The following is a 23,119-nucleotide window of genomic DNA, read 5'->3' as shown; positions in this document are numbered from 1 at the left end:
AGAGTAGAATTTTTGGTCAGGAAAATACTGTAGCAGCTCAGCTTTACTGGCTGAGAATAGCAAGAGATGGTTTGCTGCAAAGTAGAGCTGGCCAGGCTTCAATCCCCACAGCAGAGATGCCCATTGATGCTCACAACGTAATCAGCAAACTCGTGGCGTTACTCTCGCTGGCATCCATCTTCCGCTTTTTTTCCTCTCAGAAATCTCAGTTCATCAGTTTACATAACTTATTAATCTATTTTTCCTTAAGAAATAATCGTCTCTTTTTACTTTTTATGGCAATTACAGTAACATAGAGGTCACCTTGTGGTTTAACTCTTGTTACATTTCCTGTGGATGTGTTAGTCTCTCTCAGGAAAAGGATGGCTGCTATCAGTTAGGCTAAAGCAATAGCAGAAAGGAGGAGCAGGAGGTCATGCCCTGCAGTCTGATTTTATTACTCGCGCCTACATCACTGCAGGACCAGAGAGCTTGTGTGGTGAAACTCCTTTAGGTTCTCAAAGTGAGCCAGATTAAATTTCATGGCTTTGAACTTCTTCAGGAAGTTTTTGCAATGCCTGATTTTTTATGAACGTACTTTTCAGCTTAGTGTCTGTAATTTTGATTGACTTAATCACTGGGGAAAAACAATGAATGGGAAACCTTTGGTAATTATTTAGCACTGCTTAGATTAAAGACACGCCATAAAGATTTGCAATTTATTCCCTCAAACATTGTAGCTGTCCTGGCATGCTCTAGTTCTGACAATTTATATGTTTCTGTTTTGAATTTTCATTAAACATTCCAGAACTTTATAAAATGAAAAACAACATTTAATGTTTACATTATGTCAAAGGCATTGAGCCGTCAGCAGCTGCACTGTCACTTTCAGCAAGCTCTGCCTGGTGAAATTGCTGTGTTTCTGACGAGTGTTACAAGAGAAGTCATGCAGGCTGCCTTCTCTGTCCCGCATGCAAGAGGCCCCCACCAAAGCTGGAGAATATAAGAGTGTAACAGATGTTTTCCTCTAACCTTTACCTCTAATCAAGGGTTACTGCAACTTAATCACCCTCCCTCCCACGTTCGCGCTGCTCAGCAATGAGAGGCTCTCAGAATCACTCCAGCTGTCTCAGTTACCAGGGTTGGATGCAGTTGCCTTAGAGGGCAGGCATCTGGTGCCATGTCAGAAACCTTCAGTCATCCTGCCTGGCCTCCTGCTGCCCCTCCAGGAGGATGACAGGGTCCTGTGGGCTCTATTTCTTCTCCGCCAGGCTCATGCAGGTGTCCGAGCTGTTGTAAGGCATCTAAAATGGCAGAAAGTGCATTTAGGCTATCTCATCTCACCTTAGAGAAGGAAGCCTGCATGAGAGAGGACTGAACTGTTGTCACCAGCGCAGAGAGTGTGGATGCGAAGGAGAAGTATCTGTTTTGCACTAGGAAATTCAGTGAAAGTTCAGTGACGATCTCTTCAGTTTTTGGAGAGGAGATTTTCTCCCTGCTCGTAGACATCCTGTATTACAGAAAATACAAGAATGGATGACATCAAGCAGGAGACTGGCAAGGTGATGGTTTCCCACCTCTGGGCTTCAGCACAGCATCTGAGGGTGAGGATGTAAGTGGCCACAGAAGAGAGAGGTCTCTCGGAGCGACCAGAGCAATCCATCCCGACCATTCTGCTGACGAGGACACCTCGAACCTGGGGCTAATGCTGGGAGCTGAGGACACAGCTCTTCTCTCTATCCCAGGTCTCTGGTAGCGTTGCGCTTCCTGGTAATGCCAGGAGGGTTGGTACTGTATGTATGCCCCTGGGGAACATACCCCTGCAAGCACAAGCCTGTCAGCAAAGGGGCTCCACACAGGGCTTGGCGGGGGACAGGAGCCCATGCAGAATTGTTTCCGTGGAAATGCATTACAGCACTCAAAAGCCCGCTTGAAGTATCAACAGATGAATCGGAAACTAGGAGGCACAAAGAAAGCTGCAAAAGCACACGGCACTGGGTCAGCCAGCAGAAAAGAAACAGGGAGGTAGAAAAAAGTTTTTGAAAAGGATAGGTTAAACAGATGCAGAAAACACTTCCTTGGAATTAGTGAATTAAGGCTGTTCTCTCCTAAGAAATTATCTTTTCATTCTCCTTGAGGAGTATATATTACAGCAGTAGGTTAAACTGCCACTGCAGCTTAAAACAATACAGTGTTAAAGGACTCGAGTCTGCCTTTTGTGTGCTTACTACTGCTGTAGTTATAGGTACAGCTTTCAGGACAACATTTGGCATTCAGTGTAGAGCACCATGAAACAAATGCATCATATGAGCTCTTGGAGCAATTTTTCTCTCTCTCATGTAACGTTTACCGTATGTTTGGCTTGTTGGCAATTTAATCAGTCTGAATAATCTTGTTTTGTGACAAACCTCCTAAATCACAAAGGAGTGATGCAGTTTGTATGGGTGAAATGTGCTCCACAGAGATATTTCAAGTTGAAGAATAAAAATGAGAATTAGACAATACAGAACTCATTGAAAGCCAGTTTTCCAGCTGCTTTAATTTCCCACAATTTAATTTGTGTGCCGTCAAAAGCAACTTGGAGGCTTCCAGCGAGATGATAGAACTATGGGTGAGGCTGAACAGAGAGTCTGAAATGTGCTGAATGCACTGCAGTCCCATGCTGTAAAAACATCTCCTAGGACCAAATACAGGCAGCATAATAGCCTAGTAAATTGAGCCATTAAATAAAACTGTGAAGTCGTAAAGCTGTAGCATTACCCTGAAATTAAAGCATTGTCACCTTTGAATTATGAAACAATTTAACAAGCATTTAGGAAATCTGCTTCTCAAGGCTGCATTTAAGTATTCTAGGTTGTACCGTAGAAGATGTGGCTACACTCTCCCACTGGGTTTTGACTGACTTTCAGCTTGTGTGTGGTTTGAAATTTTACCAAGCTGAGAAAGTAATAAAATAATAAGGTGGAATAATAGAAAGTAAAAATAAACAGTGACCTTTGTCTAGAGAACAGCTTTTTCATTCTCCTTGTAAATTCACAAGTGCAAGGAGAGCTCATTAAGTTGAGTAAGCAGGAGAAAAAACATATAACGTGGACAAACATAAAAAGATAATGATAACCTTTTTGTTGAAATAAAGGAAACAGAGCTTTATCTACCTAGTTTGGCAGCTTCCAGATATTGGAATGACTGGGAGCTACGGACACTCCATTTGTTTTGCAGCTATGGTTGCAGAATATCACCCCCTAAAAATACAATGAAAACAAATGCAGAAAGAAGTTTTTTTTTTTTTTTTGAGAAACAATTCTCACAAGTGAAAAAGGTACAGTGCTTGTAGCCCTATTTTCAAAGGCATAGGCATAATCTTTGCAGAGGTATATATATATGCAAGTCAGGGAATTAAGCTGCAGACAGCTGCTCACTGCTTTCTAACGGGACTGATCTGTGTGCATGACCAGATTGCAGCTGCATGATTGCTATTGTAGGTCCAGGTGCACACCTGAAATGCAAGCTCCCAGTTTATTGTCAGTAGGCTTCAGAGTACCCACTGACTAAGCTGTAGGAGGATAATTACTTGCCCTCATTCTGAAGCAGACAGCTCTATTTTGGGAGCAGCCTTAGCTAAAATTTGTGAATTTGAGCAAATAGCATGAGCTTGTATACAACTGTCGAAACAAATAGAGAAGAGTTAAAATGGCAAACTGTGGAGTCTGCTGGAAGCACATCACAGTGGGTTTTTCCTTATACTGCTGGCTGTGAGATGGAGGATATGGTGCCTGAATAAAGCCCAAGAGTTGGCCTAAGTGGTAAGGGTCTGGGGAAGAAAGGTTGGGATTATTTTTGTGATGTTTTCTGATCTGTGGACATAGGTGGACGTGGTCTTGGTCTTCTCTTGGAATGGTTCAAGAATTTCCTGCCCTTCAGCTGTCAGTTGCTTCTCCTCCAGACAACTGAGAGGCAGTAGTGAGCAATGTTGGCTCCCCCACCCTGTTCTAAGGCAAACAGGCTTAAATCATTTTCAGCTTCATTTGCTGCATTTAAGCCACAGGGTTGCCAGTAAAAGCTGAAAAGCTGAAATAACTTTTCAGGTTATTTTGGCTTCATCTCAAATCATCTTTGACTATGCCTTTTGAAAGAAGGAAAATTTTCTGTTTTTATTGTAATGTATTCCTTATTTTTCTAGCAGGTTATGTGTAGCTTTGTGCATGTTATGTAGTCCCTCTACACGTTAGATACCTCATAGTAAGATGGAAATACTTGTTCTTCCCCTGAGAAGTAGGAAGCAGCATAGCTATGATAGAAAGGTGCTGAGATTGTTGAATAAATCTCTTCCTTTCCCTTCTCTGACATTAAGCAGCTCTTTTATCATACATCTGCAGAGTGTTGGGCTGCCCTGCCAAGCTGAAGACTTTCTTTCAGATTCCTCCTTTGCTTTATTGGCTAAAAAGATAAGAAAAGGAGTAGAAGATGTAATTTCTCTGTGTTCTTTCTAAACTAGCTTTTTCCATAAGAAAAAGAAATGAACTTTTTGAATGATGGTAGCTTCTACCTATCCAGATGTATGTTTGCTGGTGGTTGTGACTGTCCTTTCAATAGGTCAGTGAGCCAAATGTGTATATTTTCTGAGGAGCTTTGCTAGTAGTTATCTTTACCTCAGAGGTACAGCACGGAAGGTATCTCTGAAGTGACCAGCAAAACACAGATCCGACTAGTAAAAGTAATAACTATAATCGATGGGTCATGTAGGTTAGGAAATGTCTGAAATGCATCTGTGAAATTCTTCTCTTCCACTACTACTTTTTCCTTCTCTCTGTTCTGATTTATTTGCTAAGTCACAATTGCGTTCAGTACAGACAAAAGTTCGATTTGTTTTTCCTTTCTCCTTGCAAATGAGAGGAGGGAAAATCTGCAGTTAACTTCTCATTTCCACAAGACCCTGTGGAGAAAAGGAGGTCTTAAATGCCGAAGGTCAGTTCCCAGAGGGACATCTTAGTTAGCCTTAATGGCAACAAGACCAATGAAAATTAACGAATGATCACAAAGGAAGATAAAAGAAAGACCTGTTGAATTGACTGTTCAATACACTTGTCATTGAATGCTTGTCTCTGGCAGCATATTTGCTAATGCCTTGTCCAGCCTGATTTCAAACATTTCAATTAATTACATTTTCAGCACTGCTTGGGAAGACTGTTTCGTACTATGATACTTTTATAAGTTTTTCCTAGATCATCCTTTGCTTTAATTTTGCACTTCTGTATTATTAATTCATGATGATTTTAGTTGTATCAGTTACCACACAACGCACTTCCTGACATAGAAGTACAAAGCTGGGAAAGTACAGTAGTATTACCCACTTTGAAATTCCAGTGTTAGGCTTATTGCACTTTCTAAGCAGTAGTATAGCTACTATTGTGAGCACTCACTTTATTACAGTTTGCCAAAAGTATATTAGTAACTTTTAGTGGAGGAGCTTCTGACTGCCTGTCCAGAATCTCTAGCAATAGGTCAGCTCCATTTCCTCTTGTTTTTACAGCTCACTCGCAGTATCAACAACTTAATGTCTGCCTTTATAGTAGGTCTTTCAGTGAAGGCAGAGGTTTAACTTCCACCAACTCCAGTTGAGAGCAGCGTTAGATCACCCTCAACTGTTTTTGAAAAATCCACTCTGGTCATGTCAATCCTTGGGAGTACAAAAGAAAAAAGGAGAAGCTCTGGCTGATAAGCATCCCTACTTTCAGATGTACAAGCTGTTTGTCATTTAATTATATTGTATTGGACACAATATATCGTGCTGGACAGTGCAGGCTATTATTTTATTGTGCTACAGTGTTGACTGTAATTACAAGCGTTGGGGCAAGTTTACAGAGCAATAAATTTGTAATATTTCTTTCAGTTTTTTATCTAACTTATATGTAACACATATTGCACCACTGTTTCAGTTATCAAAGTCCAACTCAGCCTCAAGGATCCACAAGCAACATCCTGAATTCAATAGGAATCTCAGAATTATAGATCTACAAGCCAATTGTTTCTGTCCAACATCACAGAAATGATGAGAGTGTTGTGAGTGAACGTATGGCACGCTGAGCATAAACTGTCCGTCCTTACACTTTCAGAAGTTGAAGATCTTGCCATAAATTACTGGGAAAGTAATTTCGCCTTAACTTGCAGCCAGGTCTTGGAACAGACCTCTTTAAGTGGTTAGGATCTCCAGATACTTGTTACTTGCCTGTCATCTGAATGCCTCAATAAAGAAAATCCATTGAATTATTTGGATGGCTCTGCAAAGATAGTCCATTTAAGGTTTTTTATACACTTACTGGAATTCTATCTAAATCATCTGTATGTTATTTGTAGCTCAACGAAAATACTTTGACCACCATACATGATAGTGGCCACAAAATTAGGGAGTAACTGTAAAGCTAGTGCTGCACAAGAACTCAGACTAGATAATCTGGCAGTAAAACCGAATACTTAAATGCACAGTATTAAGATCAGTTTAGAAAAGATCCAGTTTGGCTTTATCCAGGGTTTCCCTGCTGAAGTGTGAATAACAAAAAAGAAATCTCATTCATCCAGATCTTTTTCCTCCATTGCTTCCATAGGTTTCTGCAAGTGAGACTGAGGACTTAACTCTCAAATGATTAAAATTTACTTTCTTTTATTTTTGACTTGTCAGTACATCATATCTTCCCTGGCAAACAGGATCATTTTCTGATAAAGAGGGAATTCATTGGATGTGTCTCTTAATAATATTGTGGAGCACATGCAGGGTTCAGTCCTGTGAATTCTTATTAGAGTCTGGCCTTTACTCTGGGTCAGCTTAACAGGTTGCCGTTCAGGTTTGTCCTTGTTATCTTGCCCCTGCTCTCGCACCAGAACCGACCAGGAAATAGGCTCCCTGCTCACCTAATTACTTCTAATTGTGCTGCTGTTCTTATTGTGCCAACCTCAGCTCTGGTCATGAGCTGGGTTGTTACAGACAAGTGCAGAATGCACTTGCACCAAGAATCTGCTTCCTGTGGCCTGAGAAAGCCCTCATTCTGCCAGGAAATGCAATGAAGGAAATATAAAAGGGGTTCCATTCAGTGAGGAAGAATGTTAAAATTTGTGTTTAACAGTAGATGCTGAGTCATATGTTGTTCTGCACCGTTATCCAAGTAGGGCACTACTCGGCTTACGTGTAGGAAAATGAGAGTGCTGAGTAAAATGGGTAATCTGATTTCTAACTGGGCAATAAGAGCATATTCTCAATTTTCACTTTCTGCCAAGAGGCTTCTTTGCGGTAAGTTCACGTGAGCTCATCAGCTGCAGTCCGTCGTTACCACTTGTTACTATAACAGAGTGGGCTGTGCTCTAAGGCCAAGATAAGTTTGCAAAAGATGCACGTTATCAACCTAAGCCACATTATTAAGTCATTTCTCTTCAGGCTAGAGCGAGCTGAAATGCATCTAATTTGCTCCCAGTGCCTGTCAATAGAGAATGCTTAACACCTCCTATGGTTCCCGGGAAGCTTCTTCATCGCAGAGCGGCCGTTTCGGGGTACAGGGTCAAGCTGATCCTGTCTCCAAAGCAGGAAAGCTTTAGACACTGATTGTTTTTTTGTTCCCTGCATTTCAAAGTTTTTTTACTGTTAACTTCCCATTCAATCTTTTTTCATTTAACAGAAGATAAGATCTGGACTGCGGTGCAGCACAACATCACAGAGCTAACCAAAGTCCGCGGAGCTGATCCGGAGAAACCGTATACCATGTCTTTTAACTACAATAGCAGCGCGGAGCAGCTTGAAGCTATGATAAACAACGCAGAGTACTGCGAACAGGAGGCAGCTTACCACTGCAAAAAGTCACGTCTCCTGAACACCCCGAGTAAGTGCCACAATCCCAAACCTTTCCTTGTTAACGGTTATTGATTACACAGCAGACATAGGCTACGCTATGACTGAGGAGAAAAAAGATGCACTGAAGTAGCAATACAGGATGGAGTGAAAAGCCTTTTACTTTCTTGGATGCCACTGTGCAGTAGGTGACTCCTGACATGAGACAGAAAGAGCTCTGCGGTGGAGTTTCCACTGTGCAAGTTCACACATGCAAAGGGTGTGAAAGCTTTTACAATGGAAAGCACCATGTGGAAACCACAAAAGCTTGGTTTAGCTGATGTTAAATGGACATTTTTATTCATCTATAGTTTTTAGTTCTTATTAAAAATAGAAAGCACCTAGATGATTCCAGACTTCTATGACATTTCTGGACAGGAAGAGTGTACCCTCTTCTGAGTCTTACAGTCATAAATATGATGGGTTTCAGCAAGATTATGTGAATAACAATGAATATTTATGGATCCAGTAATAAGATGCCTTACATCTGATTCACTTTTAAAACCTGTGAGTTATTTTTTTTTGTTAAAAGCAGAAGGTACTAGCTATGAACTGTTCATATTGCTAATCATTTTTTTAAAGAAAGAAGTTTCAGTATCAGCATTTAGTGCAGAGCACAGCAGAGAAAACAAAACGTAGGTTTGATTGTTTATAAAGAGGGGGAAGTATTTCTTATACTTTCAGTGACTGCTGGCTGCTGCATTTTTGTGAGTTGTTTCATCAGACACACCTAAAGGTACATTATGAATAAATATTGAGATACATGTAGTATGTGGTACCTGGATAAAACTAGGGACGCTTCTTAAGGAGCTAAATCCATTTCTCTTGAAATAACTACTATTACTCTTTTCTAAATTGACAGTAGCCTATAAACCATCCGGCCTAAGGGCTAAAGCCACCTACCAAGTGGCAGACTTGCTACGAAAATTCCCAAGGGGCAGTTGCTTCTCCAGGTGTGCAGGATCAAAGCAGTGATGCTGGTCCTTGGAGGAGGGCTGTGGGGACCACAGGGTTTGGCAGCCCAGCTCCCTGTCTCGCGTGACCAGGTGCTCCTTTAGTACTCATCTAACAGTTGACCAGGCAAGAATTGCGCAACTCCTAACCCTTTAATGCAGCTCTAGCTGATAAATCAGAAAAATTACAGTCGAGTGCTGTGCATGTGGCTGACACTGTCATTTTTTCCCTCTCTCTTTGTTCCTCCCTTTGTATGATTTTTAATTACACTTGAAATTGGTCACCCTGTACTCTTTTAGTAGCCTGTGGCTATAACTTTGGCAAGACACGGAACATACTCAAAAATAAATTGTTTCAGCTCTTGAAAGGACAAGGTTTGGGGGACAACTTGTTCCTAGCTGAGTAGTAAGTATTTTTAAATAGTAGAAAGGCTTCACTCCGTTCCCCCTTAAACTCTTACGTAGCTCTATTAATTGAGAAGAACTGCTCCTATATTGCAGGAGATCCTAAAGGACCAGTACTGAGCACTATATATATCTTGAAGAGTCCTAAGATTTTAAGAATTTCCAATCCTAAACTTGAAGATGAACTACAAGCCTGAATAACTCTAGGACGTTTTGTAGGGCTCACTGCAGAAGTTTCTCATCTATGTTGTTGATACACAGATGTAGTTGGAGGGAGTGTGATCTGGGGGTCAGATCAACAGACCAAAAATCAAGACTCTTGGCTTTTGTTTCTTGATTTGGATTAGGCTTTTGAATGCCTGAAAGATTGTTTTCGATGTTGGAAGGGTATCATAATGTTTAATTATGGTTATGAATGACTTCTGAGATCTTCGTTCAGAAGTCAGTGTACAAATACACGCATAGTAGTCGATGACTATGTTGCATTCACAGGCCAGCAGGAAACATTACATCATCTAATTCAGCCTGCTGAATATCACAGCTCATTAATACCTCTGGACTGAGCCCAGTGGCAGCACATACCAAGTGACAGAAAGACATTTCCCAGAAGCATTATCTGATCTTGACAGGGCTATAAAAGTTTTGCTTCCTGCAAGGTATCTAATCCAGTCCTGAGCTTCTTCCAGTTTGGGGTTTTGTTCTTATTTCTTTTTTTCTGAGGAGATGGAACATATGATTAGGATATCTCAGCTGATAGCATCAAAATCTCAAATCCTTGCCTTTAGGATCTAAACACTATCCTGTTTCATAGAGACGCAATAAAGAGATTTTTCTTTCCTTCTGCTTTTGCGACTTCCCTCTCCAGCAAAGCTGCATGCTGTTACATAGCAACTTTTGCTTTCGCAGCTTTGAGTTGGGGGGGGAGGGGCAATCATGTGCCTAGGCACAGGGACAGGCATAACTCTCTAGGCTGCCTCAGAGATAAACCAAAGAAGGTTCCTGGCTTGCAAAAAATTGCCCCGGTTTATATCAAGACGTTTGTCTTTCTGCTCTTTCTACTCCTTCTTGCCCTGAGTATGCAGGCACATCCCCAGTGGGTGTAATTCAGCGTAGTCTCCCCATTGAGTTACTTGGATTTACATCTGCAACGTGTCAGACATGCAATCTGGCAGTTGGTGAAGGAGCTTACTCATCTCCACCTCCTGCCGTCTGGAATAGCCTTATCAGTTCTCACTGTCATGCTATGGCTTAACTGCAAACATGTCTTTGAAAACTAAAATTAAATGCCCTGAACTGCTCTTTTGTACATCTCTGCCACCACCTAGATTTTAAGGAGTTTGTAAACATCAGAAAATATGTCCGTTTGTCAAAGGAATAACTGGCTTTTTCATGGTGCCGGACAAACCATGAAACTTATAATCAGTAATTGGAAGTCTCTTGTGACTTCCCCGTCTCTACTGGAGAGACGCTTACATAAGAAGAGCAAATACAACAATTGGCATTAATTAGAAAAGTCATCCACACTCTTAGCAAGTGACTGAAGACTTTACTACTGCCTCATCCTTTGAACAGTCCATCTGATGAGGACCAACTTGTAGGACAGTAGGAGGGTGAGAAAGAAGCTTGGAATACCTCTAACTGCGCCCTCTGTATTCCGGGAAATTGAAAAGACATTTAGGCCACTGGGACTACCATTTCTGTTCCTGTTGGAACATCTCAGGTAATACGTAGGAGAAGAGTACATGTACAAGGATAAGCGCATGTGTGCACATGTACATTTAATTACGCTATTTGAAGATATGAAAACATATTACCTGAACAAACCCTCAGCTCTGACTGAATTTGCTCACATTTCTAGTATCAATAGATTCACAGTGGCGCACTCAAAGGCTTGACATTAGTGAAGCTACCTCACATCCACCATATCGAGGACTTAACACAGTGACGGCTGTATCGGCAGGATAGCTTACTTTATGTTCCTCAGCTGACAGTCTGTCAAGCTCATAGTACATTTGTGTAGGCAGGGACTGAGAAAAGATCAGTCCAAGAGCAAAATCAAAGAAACAAGAAAGTCTGGGGTTTTTTTTTCTTTATTCGTGCTTATATTTTTCTCTTTCCAGTAGAATTCCTGCACCATGTCACTTCAAGTTTTGATTTCAAATGCCCATGCTAAAGTACATACCTCTTCCCTGAACTTCACCTATGCACTGTTGGATTTGCACACAGGGCTTCCACCCCCTCCTCTCCCACCCAATGAGAGCTATTTCTCAGTGCAAAACTACGCCATGCGCTTTACCCAGCTTGGTGACTTGTATACCAGACACAGGCATTTGACCTCGTCTGTAACTCACTGCGTTTGCGTTTTGCACCTCCATTACCAGGCTGGGGAAGAAGATGTAGTACTGCCTGGCAGCGGGGAGTGTGTCCTAATTTCTCTGAATGTAGACTGCGGTTTAGACTTAATTCTTGCTGCTGAGATAGTACAATGGTGTTTTCTCTTTGAACTGTAGTGTTGCTAGAGCTTTTTATCCATGTTGCCTCCTTCCATATGAGACCTCTAGTGATGTAAGAGCATAAGATGCTGAGAAATGTCCAGCTGGGTCCGACCACTGGTCCCTCTCACTGAGGGTCCCGCTGTTAACAGTGGCAGCTGGAGAGTTACAGTTTAGGGAGAACATACAAGGTGCCTTAAGCACACCCGCAGCACATTCCCAGCATCCAGAATTGCTCTAGTAGGAATGTTAGAGTTTGTGCCATTTCCTGGTCCTTTTAGTTTTGGTACTGCAGGATGTGGTGAATCACAGTTCTTCATTTATCCTATCCACTGTTTTTATAATCTTTTTAGTTGCCCTTCTCTGAACCTTCTCTAGTTCCACTATTTTTTTCTTGAGATATAGAGATTGGAAGTGACCCATAGTGTTTCAGATGCAATTGCACCAAGGTTTTATGTGGTGGGCATACCACTTTCTAGAGCAGTATAAATCTTTGAGGAGAAAGGAGTGTAGGTTCTGAGCTCCCAAAGTTTTTTACACAGATGCACCATGAGGTGATATAAAATGACCTATAACAAGCAGTCATTTACCTTTGGGTCTTTGCCCACTATTATTCTATTCCTTACAAATATAATTTCCATTTTATCATTCCAGTTATTTCAAACTGTTATTGCATTACCCAGAGACTGTTTGTTATCGTACAAGACAATGTTGGACAGGGCAGTCCACACTCAAAAAGTGGCTCATTTTAAGGACAGTGGTGGATGGGTGGCAGGTGTAAATTGTATGGTGTAATTATTCCTGGGTAATTAGGATCTTCTCCTTGTGGCTGATTGACCAGCCATCTGCAATTCCACTGCCTCACCTTCTCTCCCTCCTCCCTGAAGTGGCAGTGCTAACAGCTTCTCTCAAGCACCGTTTTAGACAGTCTGTGCTATATGTAGAGACTTTTGAACAGAATTCACTGTAATAATGTAACATGGAGGTTTGTAAGTCCTGTGTATGTAGGGACTATTTTGAAAGATGCTATATTGTTAGCAGTGTGCAGCTGATTCAAAAACAGGTGGTCTGAGCAGAATAAGAAACCTGCTGCATGGGAAAGGTAACTTGGTGTCTAGCATTCATGCATCTGTGAGTAATGGAAATATCATTATCTTGATTTGTGACACTTTCCCTCCATCCCCATATATGATCCCTTATGACTTACAGTGGGGTAAAGTGTGCTATAGCTGCCAAGGAATGAATGAATGAACTCCTCTTGTTCTGTTGTACTTTTCTGAGTCTGCAATGCAGCCAAGAGAGCAAGCAACGAGAAAGACCCTGGAAGAAATCCAGGATACCTTCTAACCCAGCAGGAACAAAGTGTGCACTCTCTTCTTGAAACCCAGGTTAAATGTCTCTTTCTCTCTCTTTTTCATTTTTTTTTTCCCTTGAATGATGTTTTTTGAAGCCTAAGGAGTAATTCTGGAATTGCAACTCTATTTTTTTTTTAATGGGAGGCTTCTTGGTGTTTAGATAGAGAATGAATTTTTTGGTCCAAGTTGAATAACTGCAATGTGTTTAACTGTCATGGAAAGTACCTCTTGTAATACAGAAGAAGCTTGTATCAAGGATATTAATGAAGACATATAGGGCAGATAAATGAAGTGTGTACCTAGATGTTAGATTTTTAGCTTGGAGTCTGGAAGACTTGAGTTTTAATGCCTACTCTGACAGTTTTTCTGTGTCACTCTAGGCAAGTTATTTGGGTCTAGATCAGAGAAAGACGTAATTTCATTGATTTAAATGAAAGTTGCATAGATTTTGAAAACTGGAATATTATCTCTGTTATAGGCCAAACGATGGGGTAAGAAGTGCTCCACTTTTTCTTGGAGTATTGTGGGCATTAAAATTAATGAGGACATTTGCAGAGAAGTATGTTCAGAGTCTTACTGCGCATACTGACTAGTCAGTCTTGCAGCTTCCCCTTGTTGTGATCCATCAGTTGTGCAAAAATACCTCTGCCATTTTTGCATATTTTCCTTTTTCTTTTTACTTTTCAAGAGGTAGTGGCCTAGGAAAGCTTTCCATCAGTCAGATGGAAGTGGAGTGGATACATGTAATCCCTGGTCTGTGTAAAATTTCTTTGCCACGGTCTGAGAGCTATGTGACTTGTTGAAGGAATACTTAGAGTCATTGTGAGCTGTTATTGGCAGTGCTGTAAGAAGATCAGTGCTATGAACTCGTACTGGAAGACATATGTTTGCTTAACGTCTGTAATCCGTTAGGTTGGGACTTTTCTTCCTAAAGAACTTCTGATTTGGGATAAAGTTAATGGTACCTTTCATTCAACCTATGAAACCAATGTGATGGCATAAGTGCTTATAGCACAGCAATGAAGAAATCTTGCGTTCGGGGAGTTCTACTGTCAGAATAAGAGTTTGGGATTGGATAGTTCATGAAATACGCAAGTATGCCAGAACCAAATCTGTCCTAATGACACCTCTGACCCAAGAGACCCAATCATGTAACTATTCATACAGGAAATGTGAAGAAAGAAAGAAATATGCAATCTTTTCAGCCTATCCCAGCTAGCATTCCCTAATCATGAGCAGTGATAGTCTTTTTTAATTTGCAGTACTCGGCATACTGTTAGCAACGAATAAATAATGGCAGTTGGAAACAAACAGGTAATCTATTGCTCGTTATAGTGATGGGTCATTAGCTATGTCAGTGACCTGTCCACCGTTTGAGAGAGCAGTACTGTTGCCTGAGCAAAAAAGTGTACCTGCTCCCTCATCAGGGCCCCAGCGGGGAGTGTGTTCTCATCACTCCCATTTGTCTGCTTCATTCAGCTGTCCTACTTTGAGCATCGTGGGCTCCATTAAAGCCAAACTGTCTTACTAACATTAAACCAATTTTCCCTTCAAATTTGCCTCCGTGCGTGGAGTGACATTTTCCCATTCCGGAGTATGGAAGATATAAATCACAGTGGCGTGAGTGTTCTCTGAGCTGTCCTCATCTATGGTGATGCCATGTGAGTACAGTAATGGTAATTTGCATTTCTGTCTACACTTTCTTTAAGGACAGCAAAGCATTCTGGGTTGTAATCTCTCAGTTCTATGCATCTGTTGGATTCGTTTGACTCCCATTTTTGATCTGGGAAATGAGTTTGTGCAAAGCAAGGCTCTTAACTGCAAGTCAGATGGGATGGAGCAAGTGAATGGGGCAGAACTCATATGCTTTGATCTTCCTTTAATTGCTCTGACCTCTCCAGGAAGACAGAGATGGTATGAGGGTTTACAAGGAATGAGCAATAGAATAATTTAATTATATAGTCTAATTAGGAAAAAATAAAATGAAAGCACATAGTCCAATTTTTACTATGGATAGTTTGGATTAGGACTAGATTCATTGCTCCTAAGTCCAGGAATTTTACCCCTGGTGTGAAGATGGCCTATGGGAAATTTATTTTCTCTTTTTGAAAGTTTGAAGGCAGGGATAGGGGAAATAAAACAATGAGGATCAAATGAAGGCTGTATTTTCGAACTACTTTGTGCTTGGTATACAAATAGCATTGGAAAAAGAGCCTTCTCTAAGAGTATTGACTTCAATGTTTTGCTTATGCAAACCACCTAACATAAACCTAACATAAAGGGGATCATAAACATAGCTCTTCTAAGTGTCTCTCTCTTTGATTTAAAACAAACAAAAAAAAAGAGTAAGCAAGCATGCGTGGAAAAAATGTCTCCAGATCTTTAAAGGGAGACAAGTTCTGTATCTCCTCCCCCTCTCCCCAACCCCAGAAGCATCTAAAAGCAATGCAGAATTTAATCCCCCCCCCCCCCACCCCCGACTGATTTGGAGGAGGATCAGATCTGACTGAAACTTGACAAGTAGCCAAAAAGACATGTTGACCTGAAAGAAAACAAGCCTTCTAAACCTTTCCTTGGAGAGGCTTTTGTAATATTTGCTAGGCTGGGAAAACTGAGAACAAAAATGAAAAATCTTTCAAGCTTGAACTTGTTCCAAACCTCTCTGATAGGAGGAAGGCTCAGACATTAATGAGACTGGTTTAGCCAAGGGCTGTTCCAGCCTGAGCTGTCCAGGACTCAAAGCAACATTAAGGGCCTTATTCCTTTGTTATCAAGAGCAGAACTCAGAAGTCTCAGAAGAAAACTGAGAAGTCTGAAACTTTTTCCTTGTTCCCCCAAATTTATCAATTCTTTTTTTTTTTCCTCCCTGTTTTACATTAGTATTTACAAAGTTTAAACAATAATCTATGCAGTCCTCCTCTAAAGGTAGTTTTCTTACCTCCATTTAACAGAGAGAAAAACGGAGGCATGAGGCTGTTGTTGCTGATTTTTCCTGACATCAGTATAGGCAATTAGATCTTTTCAGGTCAGTTTTGAAAGTACCACCTTAAAACCCATGGCCAAGTTTGTCCAGCCATAAAAAAAAGAACCATAAAAAGCATTTGTTTCTTCCCAGATCTGCATCTCTGAAATCTTGCAGTCTGAGTGTGAGTTTTATATAACTGTCTCTTGTACCTTGCTCTTCTGCTGCTAGTGGTAGAATGAACACATTGTCCTTCAGAGAATTTTTTTCTTATTATTCCCAGTGAACCAATTAATGCACGCAGTTCCTGAAAACCAGTAGGGTCAAAATGACGGTTCAGCAAGGAAGGCTTGATCTGTGAATGACTATGGGCCTATCACACTACAAGGGATGTGTTTGGCATATTCAGACAGCAAAGGAGGGAAAGGCTGTGATTCTGCACTGTAGCCCAAGAATAGTATCGCCAGTCTCAAGCATCCAAATTTCTCCCTCTTCATCTCCTAGGCAGTGTTAGTGTTTTGCTTTGCTGCAGCAATTGAGCCCAAACTAGATATCCACATTCTTCCAAGCAGAGAGATAAACAACCAAAGGTGATATTTCCAGTTCACTTTAGACAACTGTCTCTGTTTGAACTGATCAAACATGGTATGTTCTCATGCTTCTGCCTTGTGAGCTGCATCCTCTCCAGCCAAGCAGCCTCTTATTTATTCTGTGCTACTTTCTTTTTTGGCGGTTTAGAACATTGTTTCTTGGTTTACTTTTGCTAAAACATCATTCAATTAGGCTTTTTTCCCAATAGTTCTGTGCTTCGGAGTTGAGCTCCTGCACAGATTCTCTGGTATGTAGTAAGGACTGAATCTGCACTGCAAACTTTTCATCAGCCTGGGTACTAGGGGGATCTTTGTTTTCTACTTTGGAGACTCATTTAACTTGTAGGATTGAATTTATCTGTCAAATGTACTTGAAATTGGCAAGTGGTCCGTAATATAATCTGAAGGAATGGTCATACACATGTGCACAAACATTAATGTAACATGATCCCCTATGCCTCATTTCTGTAGAAAACCAGGTTAGGGTTCATATGTAAAGCCCGCTAAAATCAATAGAGGTTAGAGAGTGCTATATTGGCCTGCTCTCTCCAAGGGTCCTAGTACTAGGAGGAGGATCTTAATTTGGGCTAAAACAAGATGCAAATACATACATTCTCTTACCGTAAGAGATAAACGTCTGTCTCCTCAACATAGGAAACAAAATAAAAAAGTGTTAATCCTAAGCTTAATTGAACACCATCAGTACCAATCAGGCTTTCCTCGATCTATGCACGCTTCCCACTAGTTGTAGCTGTGCTAAATTTTTTTCATATGGTTTCCTGTCTGCTTCATGTGCCGCCTGTTTCTTTATCCAGGATACTTAATTCCACGTTCCCCTTTCTCTATATCTTTGGTTTGCCTAAAAAGTTTAAAATGACATGTCTAATTTACAGCATCTAGTGATTCCAGTATATTAACATTAATAGTGCATGAAAAGTGCTCCCAATAGCTTAGTCAGCAATCAGTAGCCATTTTCTATTCTTCTTTTTATTCAGGCTGTGTCATTTAATGAAATCAAAACGTTGGCAGTGGCATTTGTTGATAGAAAAGAGAAGATGATAATGATTCCCGGTTGTGCTTTTTCTCAATTTTCTATTACTGAACCTAATTCAGGTCTGACAGGTTTGTTGTACTGATGAATCCAAGCCAATGGTCGGGTGTTTTCAAAAATGAAGAGAGATCTGAAAAGTAGTTCTGAAGAAAAGATAACATCAATTACATGGTAGGTTTGTCTTAAACATGACCTTTTATTTTGGCTGCTGATTCAAATAGTCAGTATGATCTGTAAAAGTATCTACTCTTACAGATACAGCATACTGCCATCTTGAGAAAGTATGAGTTTGCATATTGAGAGATATGTACATATTTATGTGCAGATAGGCTACAATGAGAAGAAAGTAAAAGTTAACTGTAATTGTCTTATTCGGTTACATGGACTCTTCTCAGTCTTAGTGCAGGACAAAGGCTTTTTTCAGTTACTCTTTTCCCCACTGAGTTAGAGGCTTTATGTGCCCTAGCTTTTGTTTACCTCCCGTTGCCACAGTGCTTTCAAGCAGAGTCACCCAGCTTTTTTCCAGATGAAACTATTTTGGTGGCCTTTGATGGGGGAGTTTACAGATTGTTCCCTACAGAGCCATCCTCATTGCTAAACACTAAGGTTACAGCAGAGGATGGGATCCTCGGGCAAGTTGACTCCTTTTAAAGTAGTGTCTCCTGTTTCAGCTGCCTTTGGCTTCCTCACTGGTTATGAAAAGTTAGTTTGAGCTTGTCCGTTTTGCCATTTTAACATTGGTAGCTGAACTGAGTGGGGTCCTCCAGGCAACGAGCGTTTTTCAAGGCCTATTTCCAAGTCTTGTTTCCAGCAGCTGCCAGATCCAAGGCTGTGTTTGCTTTGTAGGTCCCTTCCTTCCCAGTGGACACTTACGTTCCAGATTCAGGCAAAGCAATTCAGTGTTGCGTTTTTGTTTACTGCCTCTGTGAGACAGGCTAGGGACACCAGTCAATCTGCAGAACATTAGAAGTACCTACTTAATAGAGGCAGAATTTTATTGCGTGAATAATTCCATCCTATTACTGCTGAAGTAATCACCTTATCTACAACCGATGCCTCCAGAGGGAGGTATGTTCTTTCTGAAACACCACCCTGGACAATTCATTTTACTTCTCTACAAAGCTCCAAAATCTCTCTGACCATATTGTACTGCAGGTTGTCATGTTTTCAAAGGATGGAATTTATGTTCCATGAAATATGCCATTGCCAAAATTAATAGGTAAATGAACAAAGTGAAACAGACCATTAGACCCATTATAATATTGTAGTCGTTGGGTTGTGGCGCAAAAGCTAATGGGTAAACATAACTGTAATACAGTGACAGGAGCTATCAATGTGTAGTACGCAACTGTGGTTACACAAAAGAAGGCAGCTGACTGTTATGAAATATGGTTTAGGAGACAGCCCACTTGCAAGTAATCTTTCTTAAAACAATACTTTCCTTGGCTAGTTTATTTTAGCTGAAGGAAAATGATAAATGACAGCTATTTCTTTCCTATCCTACTGGAATTTCATTTCAATTTCACTTTGATAATTTTCATAATCCTTTTTTTAATGTTATTCTGGACAGTACTGCTGAGATTCTTGTGTCTGCAAAAATGTTCCTGAGACATGAACAGATTGTTCCTGAATATTCATGCAAATAGGAATTCAGTCAAAGGTCTTTACTGTAAATATTCACGCTGCCACCTTGAAATCTTTTTGATGCCCTTGTTTTTGTTTCTGCTCTAAAACAATGCTTCATAATTTTAAGTGACTACTCAAACAATGCCTATTCAAGATAAAGAGTTCATAGGCTAAACTGTGTTTGTATAACAAGAGTGAAAAAGCTGTGAAAATAGCTAACATAATCATAACATTCTGCTAATGGGTGGTTCAAGAGAAGCTACGATATTGAATGATTCAACTGAAAAAAAAATAAAAAGCTCAAAGAAATGCAGGATCAGCTCCATTGGATTCATTATACTTATGCTCATTTATGCCAACAGAATTGTGGATTAACTCCTTATTTATTGCATCTTTTGCAAAATTCCTCTTTAGTATAAAACAAATGACAAACTATAGAAACATTGTAAAAATACTCATACATAAAGCAGAGTGATGAATAAGTTTCTCTAGAGCTCGTTAATGCAGTATTAGCGATCAGAGGTTAAACACTTCAGCACTGATTGATAGAAAAAGGCAGTTCTGTGTTCCTATAATGGAACAGACAGGAATATCCTGTACAATTTAAGTAGAGGGGATGGAGAAGCATCTTTAGCCCTGGTTGCTGGAGTGGTGCAATATAAATTAGAACACTATCTCTGGCCACCTCTTTCAGCCGGAAAAAAAAATTGATGCAGAAGCTTCTTCAAATCACTGTGCCACTCACGAATCTACCCATGCAGGAGGACTTTGTCAGTGACTGCCTAAAATAGATTCAGAGCTGCTTTATTCTGCTGAAGTGGTTCAAAATAGTGGGAGCACAAGAGAAACTTGGATGCTCAACTGTTTAATGTTCTCTCTCAGTAGGTTTCAGTCCATGCACTTCCAAAAAAATCAAGTTACTATGGTCTTCACTGAGCAGCATCTTTTGAAGGAATACGCAACAGAGGGTTGAGTCCTAGCAGTCAGTTATGGGTTCAATGAGAAGACTGAAATGGCAAATAGCTAGCTTGAGCAGCAGCAGCGTTACTAATTGCACCCTGGATGGCAGGCCAGCCACGGGTTTCTCTGCACAGCAAAATAAAAGTGTGTAGAAGTATGTGAGCTAGTTCAGATCACAATATCAATATAGGTTTTTTTAGCATACCTTTCAACAGCACATACTTGTTTTCACTGAACAATACATGAGTTTGCATAGCAGCTGTTATCTGGAACATTAATTGGACCTGAGTATTGACCTGACACTAGATTTTACTGTATAGAAACACTTATTTTTTTCACCCACAAAAATAAGACATAGCTAATCAAAGTTGCAGCTGCAGAGGTAGATCTTGAAATTTCAGTCCTCTAAATGCTGCTTCCATTAATCAGGAGAATGCCATCTTACTGTTGTTCCATGCTATTTAATGTGAGACATTTCTGTGATGAGTGTAACCCATGGCAAAACAGGGAAAACTTGAACGTGCTAAATGCTGAATTAGGTGACTAGCTGAGTGATAATATATTGCCTAACCTAATGAAAAGACATTACTTTTAAATAATGGACCACATCATAGATTTAATTATCCCAAGGCAAGGTAGTAGGTGCTTCATGCAGACAAGGTCAATTACCTTATCCGGAAGAGCCTGTTTGAAGTGTATTATGAATAATTCACAGACATAGAAATTAGCTTTGAAAAACTGTCTCAGCTATAATGTGGTGAAAGCATTCAGTTTCTTTCTTAATGTATTTAAGATAACACCCAAAGGACAATTATGGCTGCTTAACTGTAAAACTAGTTAAATGACAAGAAATGACAATTGTATGGTCAAATCCATAATTAACACATTATGCAGAAGAAAGTGTGATCGTTGTGGCCTTTTCTTATCGGGCCACAATAACTGATTTCAAACCACCTCTTGGTGGTTTTCACACCTGAAAGCTGAATGAAATTTAATCAAAGACTGATCCATTCCATTAGACCCTCTCAATGGAGAAAAAACAGTTGTTGCTGCGCTAGCTTTGTTTATTTTGTTTGCTCGGAGCTTTTAGTTCTTTGTTTCTTTTGATGTGAAAATAAAGGTGCAGAGAGATTGAGTAACTTGCATCACTTTGGATGGTCTCTGACCAACCTAAAGGTGCTACTAGAACATCTACTTTTCTATCCTGTGCCTTACTCAGAAGCCCAGACTTCTACTATAAGCACTAAATCATGCTATTTCAAAGACGGTATTGTTCCAATCTAAGACTATTTAGCATTAGAGCTAAAATGATGGCACTAGCTATGGAAACAGAATACATACTCACTTGACATATGGTGACCTTAGGTGTGAATTAGAAATGCAATAAACCTGAAAGTCTGGGGAATAACGTGCTCTCTCAGCATATTTTGATTCCACAGGCAAAACAATAACCTTAGCTTTCTCTCTTTGACTTTGCAATAAGTGGTAACGGCCAAAGGAATTCCCTTGAGGGCTGCAGTTTTCTAAGATGCCTGGCAAGAAGATGGCTAATTCATCAGGTACCTCAGTTTAAGTGTCTAAATGTAACAGTGACATTTCATGGCCTTTGAGTTTACCTGCTTTATTTGCTTGAAAGGGAAAGTTCAGCAGAATTTTAGAGGGTGCTATAGAATTGCATATCTAATGAAGCGTACAGCCGGCCTAATCCTGTTTCCGTTCAAGTCAATGTCAAGGATCACATTTAGTTCAGCAGGAGCAGGCTTGGGATCCTTGGCACTTTGAAAAAAGGCAGTTTGAGTAAAGGGGAATAAATATTTGACACAACATCAGTTTATGTAACAAGCTGCTAAAATATGTGATAAAGTATAAAGCAACCACAAAGAGACAGGAGAGAACGCTTCCATTAAACAAATACACTGAAAAACAGAAAACGTGGGAGTTGTGAGTTTTGATATTCTGAATCATCCAGCTTTTCTCCCAGAACCGGTTCTCAAAAAAAAAGGTTAAAGAGTTCCCTTTCCTTCCCATTCACACAGTTGTTGGCCTCTACCCCAGTGATTTCTGGGAAGACTTGATAAAGACTAATCTGAGCCTGGGAGACTTACTAGTTGATGTACTTATTTGCATGCATGAATGTGAACAGATGTTTACATGGTAGTGTTAAGTAGGCCAGCTGTTTGAGAGTCATCTGTGTATTTTATTTAAAAGTAAAGCTGTACGCTTAAAACCTCTAGTCACAACATAGAAAGGAAAAGAAAGCCAAATTCAGACAAATACTTTTCTTCCTGTATTTGGGGGTTGTGTCCTCTACACACGTTAGCCATTCCATCAGTTTTCTGTATGCCTGAATTTACAGCATGATACAACTATGTCCTACCCGAATCTCTGGGCATCTGCACTTTATCTTCATCTGCTGGAGGTGAGAGGAAAAGAATAAACAGCACAACCCCAACATCACCAAATGCAGTGTTTGTCTGAGGATAAGAGAGGGTGAAAAAAAAGCAATACTGAGAAGAGAGAAACAGTTGACACTTTGCTTTACAAGAGATTGCATATTGCCGATTGTTCCTGCAGTCTGTTCGATAATGAAACATACATCAGGGTAATGTTTGCCTGTGCATTTGTTGTGATCTTCAAATGTGAGGAAAAAGCATAACCTTTAGGCGTGTATTATAGTCATGAATGTGTAACATATATTTCTTAATTTCTAACTGCAAATCTGAATGGAAAAGCTTCCTTTGTGGAGGTGTACACAGGTATACAGCCATATGTACAGAAGGAAGAGGCTGGAGGGAGGAGCTCCCATATATTTTTAAAAGTAGTTTGTCCCTCAAGGATTTCCATTGTCTTTGATCTGGGACTGGCACTAAAAT

General features: G+C 40.3%; 1 protein-coding gene across 1 annotated transcript in view; it reads left to right on the top strand.

The window, feature by feature from the left end:
- The window catches only part of CNTNAP5 (contactin associated protein family member 5), a 294,025-nt gene that overhangs the window by 200,985 nt on the left and 69,921 nt on the right, over window positions 1–23,119 (top strand). The window contains exon 13 of the mRNA XM_068948985.1: window positions 7,644–7,844. Coding sequence (XP_068805086.1) covers window positions 7,644–7,844 — 201 coding nt within the window. The remainder of the gene's footprint in view (window positions 1–7,643; window positions 7,845–23,119) is intronic.

Source organism: Struthio camelus, chromosome 6 (assembly GCF_040807025.1).
Source record: "Struthio camelus isolate bStrCam1 chromosome 6, bStrCam1.hap1, whole genome shotgun sequence".
Taxonomy (NCBI): Eukaryota; Metazoa; Chordata; class Aves; order Struthioniformes; family Struthionidae; genus Struthio; species Struthio camelus.
Note: the sequence above shows the minus strand (reverse complement) of the source record. Positions and strands in the feature narration are given on the sequence as shown.